Source organism: Sciurus vulgaris (assembly GCF_902686455.1).
Source record: "Sciurus vulgaris genome assembly, chromosome: 5".
Classification (NCBI taxonomy): domain Eukaryota; kingdom Metazoa; phylum Chordata; class Mammalia; order Rodentia; family Sciuridae; genus Sciurus; species Sciurus vulgaris.
Genome location: NC_136465.1, coordinates 161,364,573 through 161,378,027, shown reverse-complemented (window position 1 = coordinate 161,378,027; position 13,455 = coordinate 161,364,573). Strand labels below are relative to the sequence as shown.

At 35.2% G+C, this 13,455-nt stretch overlaps 1 protein-coding gene across 2 annotated transcripts in view; it reads right to left on the bottom strand.

Annotated features, from left to right (window-relative positions):
* The window catches only part of UTP20 (UTP20 small subunit processome component), a 95,770-nt gene that overhangs the window by 57,583 nt on the left and 24,732 nt on the right, over positions 1 to 13,455 (bottom strand). The window contains exons 17-21 of one of the 2 annotated variants that reach the window (XM_079141336.1): positions 12,812 to 12,874; positions 11,789 to 11,947; positions 6,383 to 6,459; positions 4,610 to 4,689; positions 4,133 to 4,376 (exon numbers count right to left, since the gene is read on the bottom strand). In XM_079141336.1, coding sequence (XP_078997462.1) covers positions 4,133 to 4,376; positions 4,610 to 4,689; positions 6,383 to 6,459; positions 11,789 to 11,947; positions 12,812 to 12,874 — 623 coding nt within the window. The remainder of the gene's footprint in view (positions 1 to 4,132; positions 4,377 to 4,609; positions 4,690 to 6,382; positions 6,460 to 11,788; positions 11,948 to 12,811; positions 12,875 to 13,455) is intronic. The other variant, XM_079141337.1, reaches the window with a different exon arrangement.

Genomic DNA, 13,455 nt, shown 5'->3' with positions numbered 1-13,455 from the left:
TATTTTGGACTGAAATGAAATCAGCTTTCCATCTTTGGAACAAGTGGTTAAAAGTGGATTATACTGCCAGGTGCAGTGGTGCAACGCCTGTAATCCCAGCAGCTTAGGAGGCTGAGGCAGGAGAATCATGAGTTCAAAATCAGTCTCAGCAAGAGAGAAGAACTGAGGAACTCTGAATTAATGTAGAAGGAAATGAGAGGGAGGGTGGGTGTGAAAAATTGTGGAATGAGACAGACATCATTACCCTTTGTACATGTATGATTACACGAATGGTATGAATCTACATCGTGCACAACCATGGAAATGAAATGATGTACCCCATTTGTGTACAATGAATCAAAATGTAGTCTCAAAAAATTAAAAAAAAAAAAAAAGCAAGGTACTAAGTAACTCAGTAAGACCCTATCTCTAAATAAAATACAAAATAGGGATGGGACTGTGGCCCAGTGGTCGAGTGTGCCTGAATAATCCCTGGTACCTGCTCCCCACCAAAAAAAAGATTACACTAAAAGACTGCAGCACAGCATCTGTCACATTTGCCCATATACATTCTACTGTGTCAATGTCCTTTTGAAAATACAATATCTCAACTCTGAATAGCTAAAGTAATCTTGAGCAAAAAGAACAAAGAGCAGGTATTACAGTACCTGACCTCAGTATGATTTTAGCAAAAAAATAGGCGCATAGGCCAATGGAACATAATAGCCTAAAAATGAATCATCATATCTATAGCCAACTGATTTTTCAGCAAAGGTGCTGAAAAAAATAATCAAACCAGATCCCATTCACAAATTACAAAAATAAACTCAAATAAAAAAGTAAGACCCCAAACTATGAAAGTACCAGAAGAAAATAGGAGAAATGTCATCAGGACACTGGAACAGGCAAAGTGTATGTATGTTTGTGTGTATGTGTGTGTGTGTGTGTGTGTGTGTGTGTGTATTTTTTTTTTTAAACAAGACCCCCAAAAGCACAGGAAACAGAAGCAAACATAGACAAATGGGATTACGTCAAACTAAAATGCTTTTGTACAGCAAAGGAAAAAAGTCAACAAACTGAAGACACAACCCACAGAATGGAAGAATATACTTGCAAACTATACATCTGACAAGGGATTAAGATTCAGAATATATAAGAAATTGAAAAAACTAAATAACAAAAATGAAAAGAAACAAAAAAGCCAAATAACTGAATTAAAAGATGGGCAATAGACTTCAAGAGACACTACTCAAAGGAAGACAGACAAATGACCAACAATTACATAAAAAAATACTAATCAATTACATAAAAAAATACACAATCAAAACTACAATGAAATAATGTTTGTAAGAATGGCTATTATCAAATAAGTGCTGGTGAGGATTTGGAGAAAAGGGAACCCTTGGACACTATTGATGGGAATGTAAATTAGTACAACCGTTATGGAAAACAGCACGGAGGCTCCTCACAAAATTAAAATAGAATTACCACATGATCCAGCAAACTCAATACTGGGGACATAGCTAAAGGAAATGAAATCAGGATGTTGAAGAGACATCTACACTCCCATGTTAACTGCAGCACTACTCACAAGAGCCAAAAAATGAAAACAACTTAAATGCCCATCAACTGACAAGTAAGAAAACGTGGTATCTAAACACAGAGGAATACATTCAGCCATAAAAAAAAGAATGGAATCCTGTCACCTGATAGTTACGTAAGCTAAATAAGCCAAGCAGAGAAAGACAAGTACCACATGATCTCAAATTTGGAATCTAAAAATGTTTATCTCACAGAAGTTGAAAGGAAAATGTTGGTTACTAGAGGCTGATAGAGGATAGGGAGGGATGGGAAAAGGTTGAAGACTGTGTACTAAGTTCCAGTTACGAGTAAGAAATGCTGGTTTAACAACTGCACAGTAGGGTGACTATATGTAATAATAATGTACTATATATTTTGAAAAGCTGAAATAAAGAATTTTGAATGTTTTCACCATTAAGAAATGACAATATTTGAAGGAAAATTTAACCTGATCTGAGCATAACAATATACATATATAAAAGCATTATATGATACTTAATATATAAAATTTCTTACCTTCTTATGTAGTAAAAAATATGGTTAATTTAAATTAAAAAATATATATGTACATAGATTATAGAATGTCACAACAAAATTCAGTTAAACAAGCATGGGTCTAATAAGACAGAAGGAACTATAAACTCCATAACTTTTGGGGGCAGCCATGATATGGCAGATTCAAACTGAATGTCCAAGCAACAAGTCAATGAGTTTTTATGCTTCATCTCTTCTAAACTAAAGTTAGTATTCACATTTGTTCTTATTAAATTCCAACTCTTTAATTTTAGTTCATTATTGTAGTTAACAAGTATTATCTTGAAGTCATTCAGTGCATTTGTTTGTGCCACTTTTACTCATTCATTCAATGATTAATATTTTGTTGTTTACTGCATGCATGGAGAGATGCTAAGAACCAGATCACACAGCGAGACTTTTAAATTCTCACTCAACATGTTTGAGGACAGTATCCAACCAACCCTCCTAAAAGAACCACTAGGATAATATAAATTAACCTTCAGATTAATGTTAAACCACAACTTCAGGGCTGGGACACTACTGCATTTTGTATTTTCATTAACAGAACCTAGCACTTAATAAAAACGGATAAATGAATGAAATAAGCAAATTTGCTGTTACCTACACACTGTACCATTATCTAATTTATAACATCTCTATTGTAATCTCATGTCAATGAACCACAGTACACATTTTTAACCTTTATCTTCCATGCATAGGATGTTCATTGATTCATTCATTTATTAAATGAGGTAATTCATACACAGCATTTATAAGAATGCCTAGCACATGGTAATTATTCATTAAGTGTCACCTATTACTAGAATGCTACTGTCATTGCTATTCTTCCTGCTCCTGGCTTGGTTCTTTGCAGAGAATGTTTACAGGAATTCAAAAGTTTGTTCTGATATCAAATGAACTGAAACATAAACTGCTAGCCAAAATATAAATAAAAAGACCATGTTAAATTTCAAAAAGAAACTTAAAGGTGACATTTGGGTTTTCCATTACTTTAGATTATCTATCAATGTATTAGCTATAGATAATCTAGTGCCAACTAGTACTAATTGAAATTGCCATTCTATAGGCCATTCTCAACCTAATAGTCAAAAAGAACTTTAAAACTTAGACCATACCATCCTTTTGCTTAAACCTCCCCCAGTGTCTTCCCATTTCAATGAAAGAAAAGGCCAAAGTCCTTACCATCACTTAAAGGCCACGATTTGGACTCCTGTTAACTTTTTGCTCTTATTTCCAACTACTCCCTGGATCACTCTGCGTCAACCACCTAGACTTCCTTGCTATTCCTTGGATAAGCTAGCATGCTGTGGTTCATGGTCTGACTAACCCAATCCCACAGCATCTTTTTATGTCATGAAATATTAGTGAAGAGCATACTTTTTGTTGATTGCCTAGCTCTGCTACCACATCCTTCATCCATTTAGAGACTTAAAGCAACCAGACTCTCACAACACATATACACTCAAAACCAAACAATACTCCAGGACTGGGGCTGGGCTCACTGGCAGAGCACTTGCCTTGCATGTGTGAGGCACGGGGTTCAATCCTTACCACTACCATAAAAATAAACAAGTAAAGTGAAGGCATTCTGTCCATCTACAACAACAAAAAATAAATAAATAAAAAATCCAATACTCCAGAAAACTCTTTGAGAATACATGCATCAGCATAATGGGAAATATCAAGAGGTTCAAAACAGTAATAGGGGTTGGGTTCACTGGTAAATATCTTCCAGTCCCAGGTAAACAATAAAACAATGAACAGGGCAAGAAATAACAAGGTCTGTGTTTGTTGATCACACTCAATATGGTCTCCTTATTTGGTAACATGGAATATTTTCATTAGCATCATTTGTGTTTTGATTCATATAAAATTAATTGGTGAACAAAACTAGTTGTTACCTAAGACAGTCAGTGCTTCACAGACATGCCACTGATTTAAAAATATGTACAATGAATAAAGAAAACAGCCAGTTTGGAAGGTCAATACTTCCCATACCCCTACCAAGGATATATTCCTACAAGAGCATACTTACTTGATAAATCTTAAGAAAAGTGGGGAAAGCTCCCTGGATCGTGGCTCTACTCTCTCTGGGAATTTTGACAGAGCACGCCAGAGCAAAAATCGAAAGTTGGTATGGTCCAGCCTTTCCCGACAGTCAGTTTTCAGTGCTAACTGCTTCTGATAAAGAGCTCCAACTTCTCCTTCCTGGGTCTGTTCCCAAGTTTCATCTCCAATCGACTTTTCCTCATCTGTTACATCCTTTTGCAGTTCTTTCTCTGCAAGAGAAAAAAGTCATTATAACCACTAGGGAATGTTAACATTTGTCCTATGTGTTTCCTCAAGAGAAGACATTTCTTTCTCTAGTAATATAAGGAAAACAATAAACTACATACAATGGTTATCAAAGATAATACATTTCTCACTTGCTTCCCAATTTCATGCATAATTATGCAGTAAAAATTACAGCTAAACAAGTTGTCTTCTCAGCCTCCCCTACTCCATTACATACCAGCATGGGTTGCTGCTTTTTCTAGATGTTCATAGTAGACTTTCCAAAACTGCTTATTTTCCATTTCATGAGCATGGGAACTAAGAGAAAAGATAAAAAAAATAATGTGTTATGGTCTTAATTTTTAGGTATCTTATAGGAAAAAAAGTAAAAGAACAGAATTAAAATGTTAATTTGATTAACTCTCAATGTGGGGTTGTAAAAAGTTTTGTGTTTTTGTTTTTCAAAATGCCTGCACTGCAATATATATTGTACATATGTGTACACACACACACACAGCATTCTGGGAACTGAACCCAAGGCTTCACACATTATAGGCAAGTGCTCTATCACTGAGCTATAGTCCTTTTAAAGAAATTTTTTGAGACAGGGTCTTGCTAAGTTGCTCAAACTGGCCTCTAAGTTGTAATCTTCCTGCCTTAGCTTCCCAAGTAACTGGAATCACAGTTTCCAGCTCAAAAATTCTTTTTATAGTCATAAAGGGCCAATAGGTATTTTTAAAAGTGTAAATGAATCCCTATAAGGAAAATATTTTTTAAAGGCATAGCAATGGCAATGGAGCACAGTATATGAGGTATAGACCACTAAGGGAAAGAGGTCACTGTTTGAAGAGAAGTTATTCTGTTCATAGCTAATATAAAAAAGTAGGTTCCCCCCCCACAAAATTCATATATACTCATTAACTCAAAGGCAAAATAAACATTCACCAACTATTTGAAAAACATTTTTAGAACTCAATGAAGAGATATCAGAGGAATCAAATAGTATTTGCATAGTTTGATATTCCAGCAAAAAATAACCTTGAATTTTTTTATATTCTTTGTCATTACTTTTCTGAGAATACATAAACTTCACATAGACATGAACTATATCTGTTGTGTACTATACATAGAAAAGAAACCAATTTCCAAACAGAAACTGGTGACCAACAGGAAGGTAGGCCAGGCATTATGGAGGACCATTAAAGGCATTCAGTAACTGAAGAAACAATATTTTTGACAAGAGGCTACTGAAAATACATCAGATTCTTTCTGTCTTCTGAAGGCACAATAAACAAAACAATGAAGCTGGGGTTAGAAGGCACTTATTTTTAGCATACTGATTTGATGGTTTTGAAGTGAAGTAAAAGGTAGACAAGTTGGTTTGAAATTCAAAAGGGATTTATTTACTTTGATTCTGTTAAATAAGAACTAACAGTCAGGACTGAAAGGTCACATATGATACATTTCCAATCAGATAAAAAGCCAGAGTATACCATCTGAAGACAAATGTCTGAAAAAGGACCGATTTTTACGTGTGAGCAACAGCATATGTATTTTCTATGTGACTATTAAGATTCTTTTTTTAAATATGAACATAGGGAAGTTATTTAGAGCTATTAGGATATTATATACTACACAGTAAGGGTTTTAAAAAGTCCTTGTTTTTAAAGTGTGGCTCAATATGCATAAAAATATGCAATTATTATCTCTTACTGTAAAAAAAAAAAGTCAATGCAAAAGTATCAAATAAAGTAAAAACAGAAAGTCCTCCAAAGCTATTTCAATGTACATAGAAATGTACAAATAACTTCTGAATTGCTGAAAAATTGACATCCAAGAGAAAAATTAATAGTTATTTTTTTCTTTATCTCATTCCACAAAGGATTTAAGGTAATTGTAAAGAGTACACATATCCATTCATTTAAGTCACAGCTAGAAAGTGTATAATCCCAGCCTTATTATTCTGCAGTCATTAAAGCAAAATGCCTTCATTCATTTAACTCACACTTACCTTATGAGTTCAATAACAGGATCCCAGAGAGCACTGAAGTTAACATATAACATGCCTAACAAATACCGAAGTGGCACCTGCAATTGCAAAAGACTTGTTTAGAGAATGAGTAATGAGCTACAGTAGAATGCCAGAAGAGGAGAGCACAGATGCAGACATCCCAACCTGGACAACTTGAGATTTGGAAAGAAGCTTGTGTTTTATGAAAAAATGTTGTAGTTCCCTGTTCAAAATCCAGTGTATGATAATTTCCCTCCTTTTCCTAACACATCATTCACAATTAAACATAAAAGACTCAAATAGTAAACAAAATATTCAAAATCATTTAAGATATCCACACATAAAGGATCCATTTGACTCATAATTAAATTCCCTTCTAACAAAGAGTACTATCACCTGCTAAGACAGAACCTAAAGGTCAATAAAGTACCGAGGCTAAAGAACTCAAAGAACACTGTGAATGGCAGTTAAGGATTCATAAGCACATGTCTGAGTTCTCAAAACTACCCTTAAAAAGAGTTCAGTTCAGAGTCTGAAGTTTTCTCAGTTTCCTTTTGGAATGACACTCATTATTATCAACATCTCCCAGTGCTAGAGAGGCATCATGTATAACAGTAATTTTATTATTACTTGAGGTTGGGTGTTTGTACATATTTTAGCAGGCAACCCTCCTCCAGATGAAATGTTACAGAGGATGCTAACACATAGAAGAGGTTAAAAGCAGGACTTCACTGACTGGAAAGCAAATGCCTTCCGGTGGTCTTGCTCCCATCAGTTCATGATGGAGCTTCAAGGGCCACGGACTAAAAAGCCCTGATGCAAAAAACAGGAGGCTGATGTCCTACAACAGAGAACTACTATGGGAAAGAATATAAGGCTTTAAACCCGATGGTGGTATTCCTGTTGCCGCTTACTCACCTACCTACCTCACTTGGGTTCAATGAGCCCATTCAGACATTTGTAAAAAGGAACTGACATTACCCACCTTGAAGATTAAATGAGATTATGGACACACTGTAAATGATAAAGTACAATTCTGACTATTATGTGTTCTCTGTACACACTACCCAAATTAAAATGAATTCATTGCTTTTATATTTTTTGATGGAAACTGAATTGTCATGAACTGAGGCAGTGGATTCTATTAAAAGCATGGACTATGGATCTAGAACACTTGGGTCTGAATTCCAGTTCTCCCAGCTATGAGGTGCATGATCATGGGCAAATTACTAAATCTCCTTTGTCTTCCTCTCTGTAATATAGTAACACAGTAACAGCCCACCTCCTAAATTTGCTGTGAAGATGAAATGTATTAATATACATAAAGTCTGTAGTGATGCTAGAAGCATATAAAAAGTACTCTGTACAGGGTAACTATTTTAGGAATCTGTCTTGCTAAGAGGTAGAGTCTCCAAACAATTCACATTTCTTTCTGAAAGCAGCTCTGTCCTAAGTAGGCAACAGCAATCAGAATATCTTTCAGTGGGAAAGGGAGGCGGTTCCCTCATAACATAGTTGTTAAGGTTTACATCTGGAATGTTTCCCAAAGTCTCATGTGTTAAGGGCTTGCTTTGTCCCCAATGTAACAATGTTCAGGAGGCGTTTAAAAGAAATAATGGGTTCACAGAGGCTCTGAACTCAACAGTGGATTAATCCATTTGATGGAGTGGATTAATAATGTGAATAAACAATCAGGAAATGGTGGCAATAATAGGTAGGTGGGGCATGGCTAGAGGAAGTAGGTAACTGAGGGTTTGCCCTATTTCTTGTCCCCTGCCCATTTCCAAGCTGCCAAGAGCTCAACAACTTTCCTTTGCTACACCCTTCTGCCATGATGTTTCTGACTTGGAGCCAGTCAACCATTGACTGAAACCTCTGAAACTGTGAGCCAAAATAAATCTCTCCTCCTCTAAATTGTTTTTCTTAGGTATATGTCACAATTTTTCAGCACTGAAAAGCTGACTAACACAATGGCTTAAAAATGGAAATTTTCAGATAATGACTATCTACTTCTTTCTATTACCTCCTCAATTTCTAATAAGAACGAGGAAGAAAACAATAGCTACCATGCTTCTTGTGATTTTCTTTCAGTAGGCTCCATTTCCACTTTTATGGCCCTAATGCTACAATATGCAGAAGGCTGGTTGTTAAACCAGCAGTTAAAATGAAATATGTTTCAACAGATTTCCTATTATGAATGCTCACCATGACTTACCAAGGAATCTCAGCAATTTGTCAACTCAAGCAGCCTTTGAACATTTCTCCTTCTAAGTATTCCAGAAACTCACTCCTCATCTATGTGTTTTAATAACAGCACAAAAAAATCAACAAAAGGAAAAAGGAAACAGTAACAAAAGCCAAATGATTTCCCGACTCTCCCTTTAATAAAAATACCATCAAGTTTTGAAAACGATCTAAAAGCTGGTATCAGATGCACTGATCAGGGTCTATGTCTCCTCCTCTTTGTTATACAAGAAGCACCTTGTACAGCATAAGATACTTAAGAGGTGCTATAAATAATACACAATAAATAACAGAATGAATGAATGGCATTTCTTTCCAAGAATGGCAAATCTTGAAGACTGAAAACAAGGGTGTATGTAGTGAATTCTCTGGTTTATAAGTTCTACACAAAGTCCAGGCTTTTGGATGTGACCTAGGCCAGTCTCAACCTTCATAATGTCACCCCTGCATCCCACACTGCAGTCATATAGATCTGCCTGCATCCCCCAAATGAGTTGTGCTACTTGATAATACTTCTGCCTCACTCTCCTCCCTCTGGCTTTACTGGCCTTCATTCCGGGACACCTAATCCATCACTCAGCACTCAGCTCCCTCAGTGCGGCACTACTGGACTATGAGGCTGCACTACTGTATGCAGTTGTTTCTATGTCTGCTAGGCTCGACTAGGCTATACATCTCTTGAGGGGCAGAGTTATGTTCTCAATTATCTTTGTATCCTTAGAACCTAACCTGATGTCTGAAACATCATAAATGCTAACTAACTGGCTGGATTCAGAACAGAACACTGACCAGAAAATTCAGTGACATAGCATTTTCTGAATAGAAATCATAAGCTTCTGGAACAGGAAGAGAAAGAGACCATTCTATAAAATATGACTCATTTACAGATAGGAAAACTAAGGCACAGGATCAACCCAGGAGGAAGAGCAAGTGAGCCCTCTGCATGATTTCCAGTTCTCTCTACATAGGCTTTTCTACATATAGAATTCTCACAGTCTCCTAAGCTGCTGAGCGTTCAGGCAGGTGCCACCATGCCCAATTCTATAAATATTTTTATAATTTATTAATAGAGTTCACTAAAAACAAAAATTAATAACTTTCATGCAATGGAAACTTGATATGTACACATAAAGAAAACAAGTCACACACTGAGACTTGATTTTCGAAGTAATTTTGGTAAGAAAACTTACATGTTTATATGCTTTTGGATTATTTTGAAAAGTAAAATGTATTTTCCTAAAGCAAGGCAGCAGGATGGCCTGACCAAAAAAACAAGCAATCCACATAAACCCAGTGAAATGATGCCTATTTATAAAATGAGTGCTTCTCAAACAGTAGACTTTTAGGAAGTAAAACAGCACTTGGTTCTTTCTCAGAATGATAAGGACAAAAATCAGGATCAATATTAAGAACGAATTTACTCTTATATTTTTTCTTTATGTATTTAGCAAAGTAAAACAGCAAAAAAAAATTTTTTTTTAATTGGTATCGATTTCATCGCCATTCTCTGAACCTAAAACCCAGCCACCACCTTGGTTGCCACTTAAACTACCTTGATATAAAAAGGACCTAGATATAGAAGGACCCTGTTTTCTCAGTCTTCTTCCAGTGGATTTAATGGATATTTGCCTCTCCAGGGAAATGTCTGGGATCAAAAATCCTTTCTACACGTTTTTAAGTTATTATAAAACATATCAGATTTGTAACTTTAAAAAATTTAATAAAGAAAATTATAAAGTATGTCCCTAGTAAACTAATACAGATCAATAAAAATAATTTATCACTGACTTTTTCCATGAACAAATGTCCTTTAAAAACCTATTCCCTGGGGCAAAGCACTATACTTAGATGATTTACACCTAAATCCCCCAAGGAAAATACCTAATCTAATGAACTCATAAAAAAACAGAAACAAAAGAGTATTATCTACTGACAAGAAGCAGAACAACCACCTTTGTAAACTGAAGCTAGCAGAATAACTGAACTAAGATGGGGGAGAGAATGTCAATAACCATAAATTGATCTATCATGGCACGCTAACACCTGTCCAAATCCTCTCAACCATGTTAATGCGTAGAGTTACCCTAAATAAACTACCTTCTCTCAGACCTTGCTTCCTTCATACGTGTTCTTCCTCTCACATGCAGCAGTAACCCCTTCTCAAGGTGTAAACATCACCCCTGCCTGAAATCCTTGAACACTATCTTATGCATTCACCATGGAACATGCCCTGTTGTAGCACAATGTGATGTCTTTGAAAGTAGGGGCTGGGTTTTTATATCACCAGCACTCATCAGATGATCAGTAAAAGTTTGATAAAAGATTAATTTTAATCATCATAATAGCTACCATGTAAGTGCTTAGTAGGTACCAGGTACTGTTCTCACTTTTTATATTGATCTTATGTAATTCCTAGAGAAAACCAATGAGAAAACCAACCTGTTTCTTTTCCAATTTCACAAATAAGAAAACTGAGTCACAGTGTAGTTCTCGGCTGAGTAAGTGGTAGAGGTAGGACTTTGATCTCAGCAATCCTGACTGCTCTAACTGTTGTGTGATGATCTCAAGAGACCACAAGAATCAGTTCTGATTTCTCATGTAATATACTTCTGCTTCCTACCCCAGACCAATCATTTCTTTATACTCTACCCTTTAAGAATTCTTTTCAAAGATGGAATCTGATTTTAAAAATGTTATACAAATAAAACTGGTTTAAAAAGTAAACTTTTGACAAGAAATCACTTGCAAAATTAACCCAATAATTAGGATCTAAGGCTAATAAAGTTAAGAAACTGTTAAAAGTGACATATTTTATTTTAAAATGTAGTGCTATATGCTGAAACTGAAGAAACATCAGATACCCTAAATAAAATAAAATGCTAAACTGGCCACTTCCCTGTTCTACCAGGAAAAGCAATCATAAAACTAAACAAGGACTGGTTATAACTGCTTCAAACCTTCACATAGTCAAAAAAGGTTACTAAATTATTCCTAGTATTTAATAGGTTGATAGAGCAAGTTAACTCACAGCATCTCAGAGAATTGGGAACTTACCTGTTTAAAAAAATTTTGGGAGGCAGGGGGAGTAACTACTTATTATACTTCCCCAAATATAATTTAAAGTGTAAATTATGAAGGAACAGAAAAGGACCCTATTTTTACCTCCTGTAACAGCCCATCAGGTACTGCAGTCTGCACCACGTCATGCCTCAGTTTTCTCAAGTGAAGAAGCTTCTCTCTGTAATCACTCACGGTTGCAGGAACAAGTTCTGCCTGGCGTAATATAGCGAAAGCAGACTGCCGCTGACAGAGCCCATCACCCTGAACAGCCAAACACAACCCAAGCAGATCAGCATTTGGATTTTTCAAAAAGCAAAAGAATAGTACATATAACTAAAGGTCTAAAAAGTGAAAAGAAAAAAAAAAAAAAACTAGAATATATTAATGTCTTAAGTAACTTTTTTGTTTGGTTTGTTAATAATTTCATTTTTCCTTACACCATTTACTTTTGGGCAGGTAATTTAGGTTTAGTGGTTAGCACAGGGACATAAACTAAACAGAAAAGTAATTCTTACAGTGACTCAAACTGATTAGCAACATCTACTGAAATAAAATGTATACTTTTACTATACAATTCTACTAATTTGCATTATAGAAATATTTCCCTACACAAAGGTTGTGAAAGAAGGTTCACTGCAGTGTTGTTTGAAATGCTAAAAAAACTATAATACCCACTGAACCTTCTATCAATAGGGAACTGGATAACTATATTTTTAACTGTGGACTACTATTCAAACTTCAGTAAATAAGGTAAAGCAATAGGTACTAATATGGAAAACTTCCATGATAAAATCTGTTTTAATTACATATGTATACTCAAAAAGATTAAAACAATATTCATTGATTATCTAGATTTTTGTTAGTGGCCTTATTGTTAGGTCAGAGTAAGAATTCAAAAAGATATAATTTTTAAAAAATGTTTTTAGTTGTCAATGGACCTTTATTTACCATGTCACATGGTAGACAAGTGCTCTACCACTGAGCCAAAACCTCAGACCCAAGATATCAATTTTTATGAGATATTTATAAAGTGTGCTAGTTTTCTGCAAAGGTAACATTCTGGAAACTTAAAACATATGCAGAATTGTATTTTTAAAAAACCTTCCACTCAAGCAGCTAAAATACCTCCATTAATTCCGGAAGTCGAATGTCAAAATGGTTTAAGATCCTTACTGTCAAAAGCCGAATCTAGGGAAAGTAAAAGGCTATTTCAAATTACAAAGTTCATGGAAGAAGAAACTGATTTATAGCCAGTAAGATCTAAGTTTTAGAAACAAACAAACACATCTAAGTTTTATTGAATTAAAAAAAGACATTGTTTGATCAGAGTCACAGGCACCAATTCTATCCCTTATTTCATATCCAATACCAATCAACACCTAATTCAAATAGTACATGGATTAATGACCAGACTAGATTGAGACCGCAATGCTGTCCAATATTCCATACTGTTTTTCTGAACGATAACACTGTAAGTACTTCTGTAGGTAAGTACAAGGAACTGATTAAGTTTATAGTTTAGCCAAAATCAGTGATATTTTTATTCCTAAATAACCTATTCACATATTTCCACACACCTGAATGAACACCAGAAACATCAAGAGGGCTTTAAAATACATGTACATTTTTCAATTCTACCCTAACCCTATTGAATCAGAATCTTTGGGGTGAAGACTTGACATTTATATTTTTATTAATCTCCCTAATTAATTCTGCTACAGTTTGCAGGCTAATCTCTAGGAATCCTTGCTTCAAACGAATCATCCCAC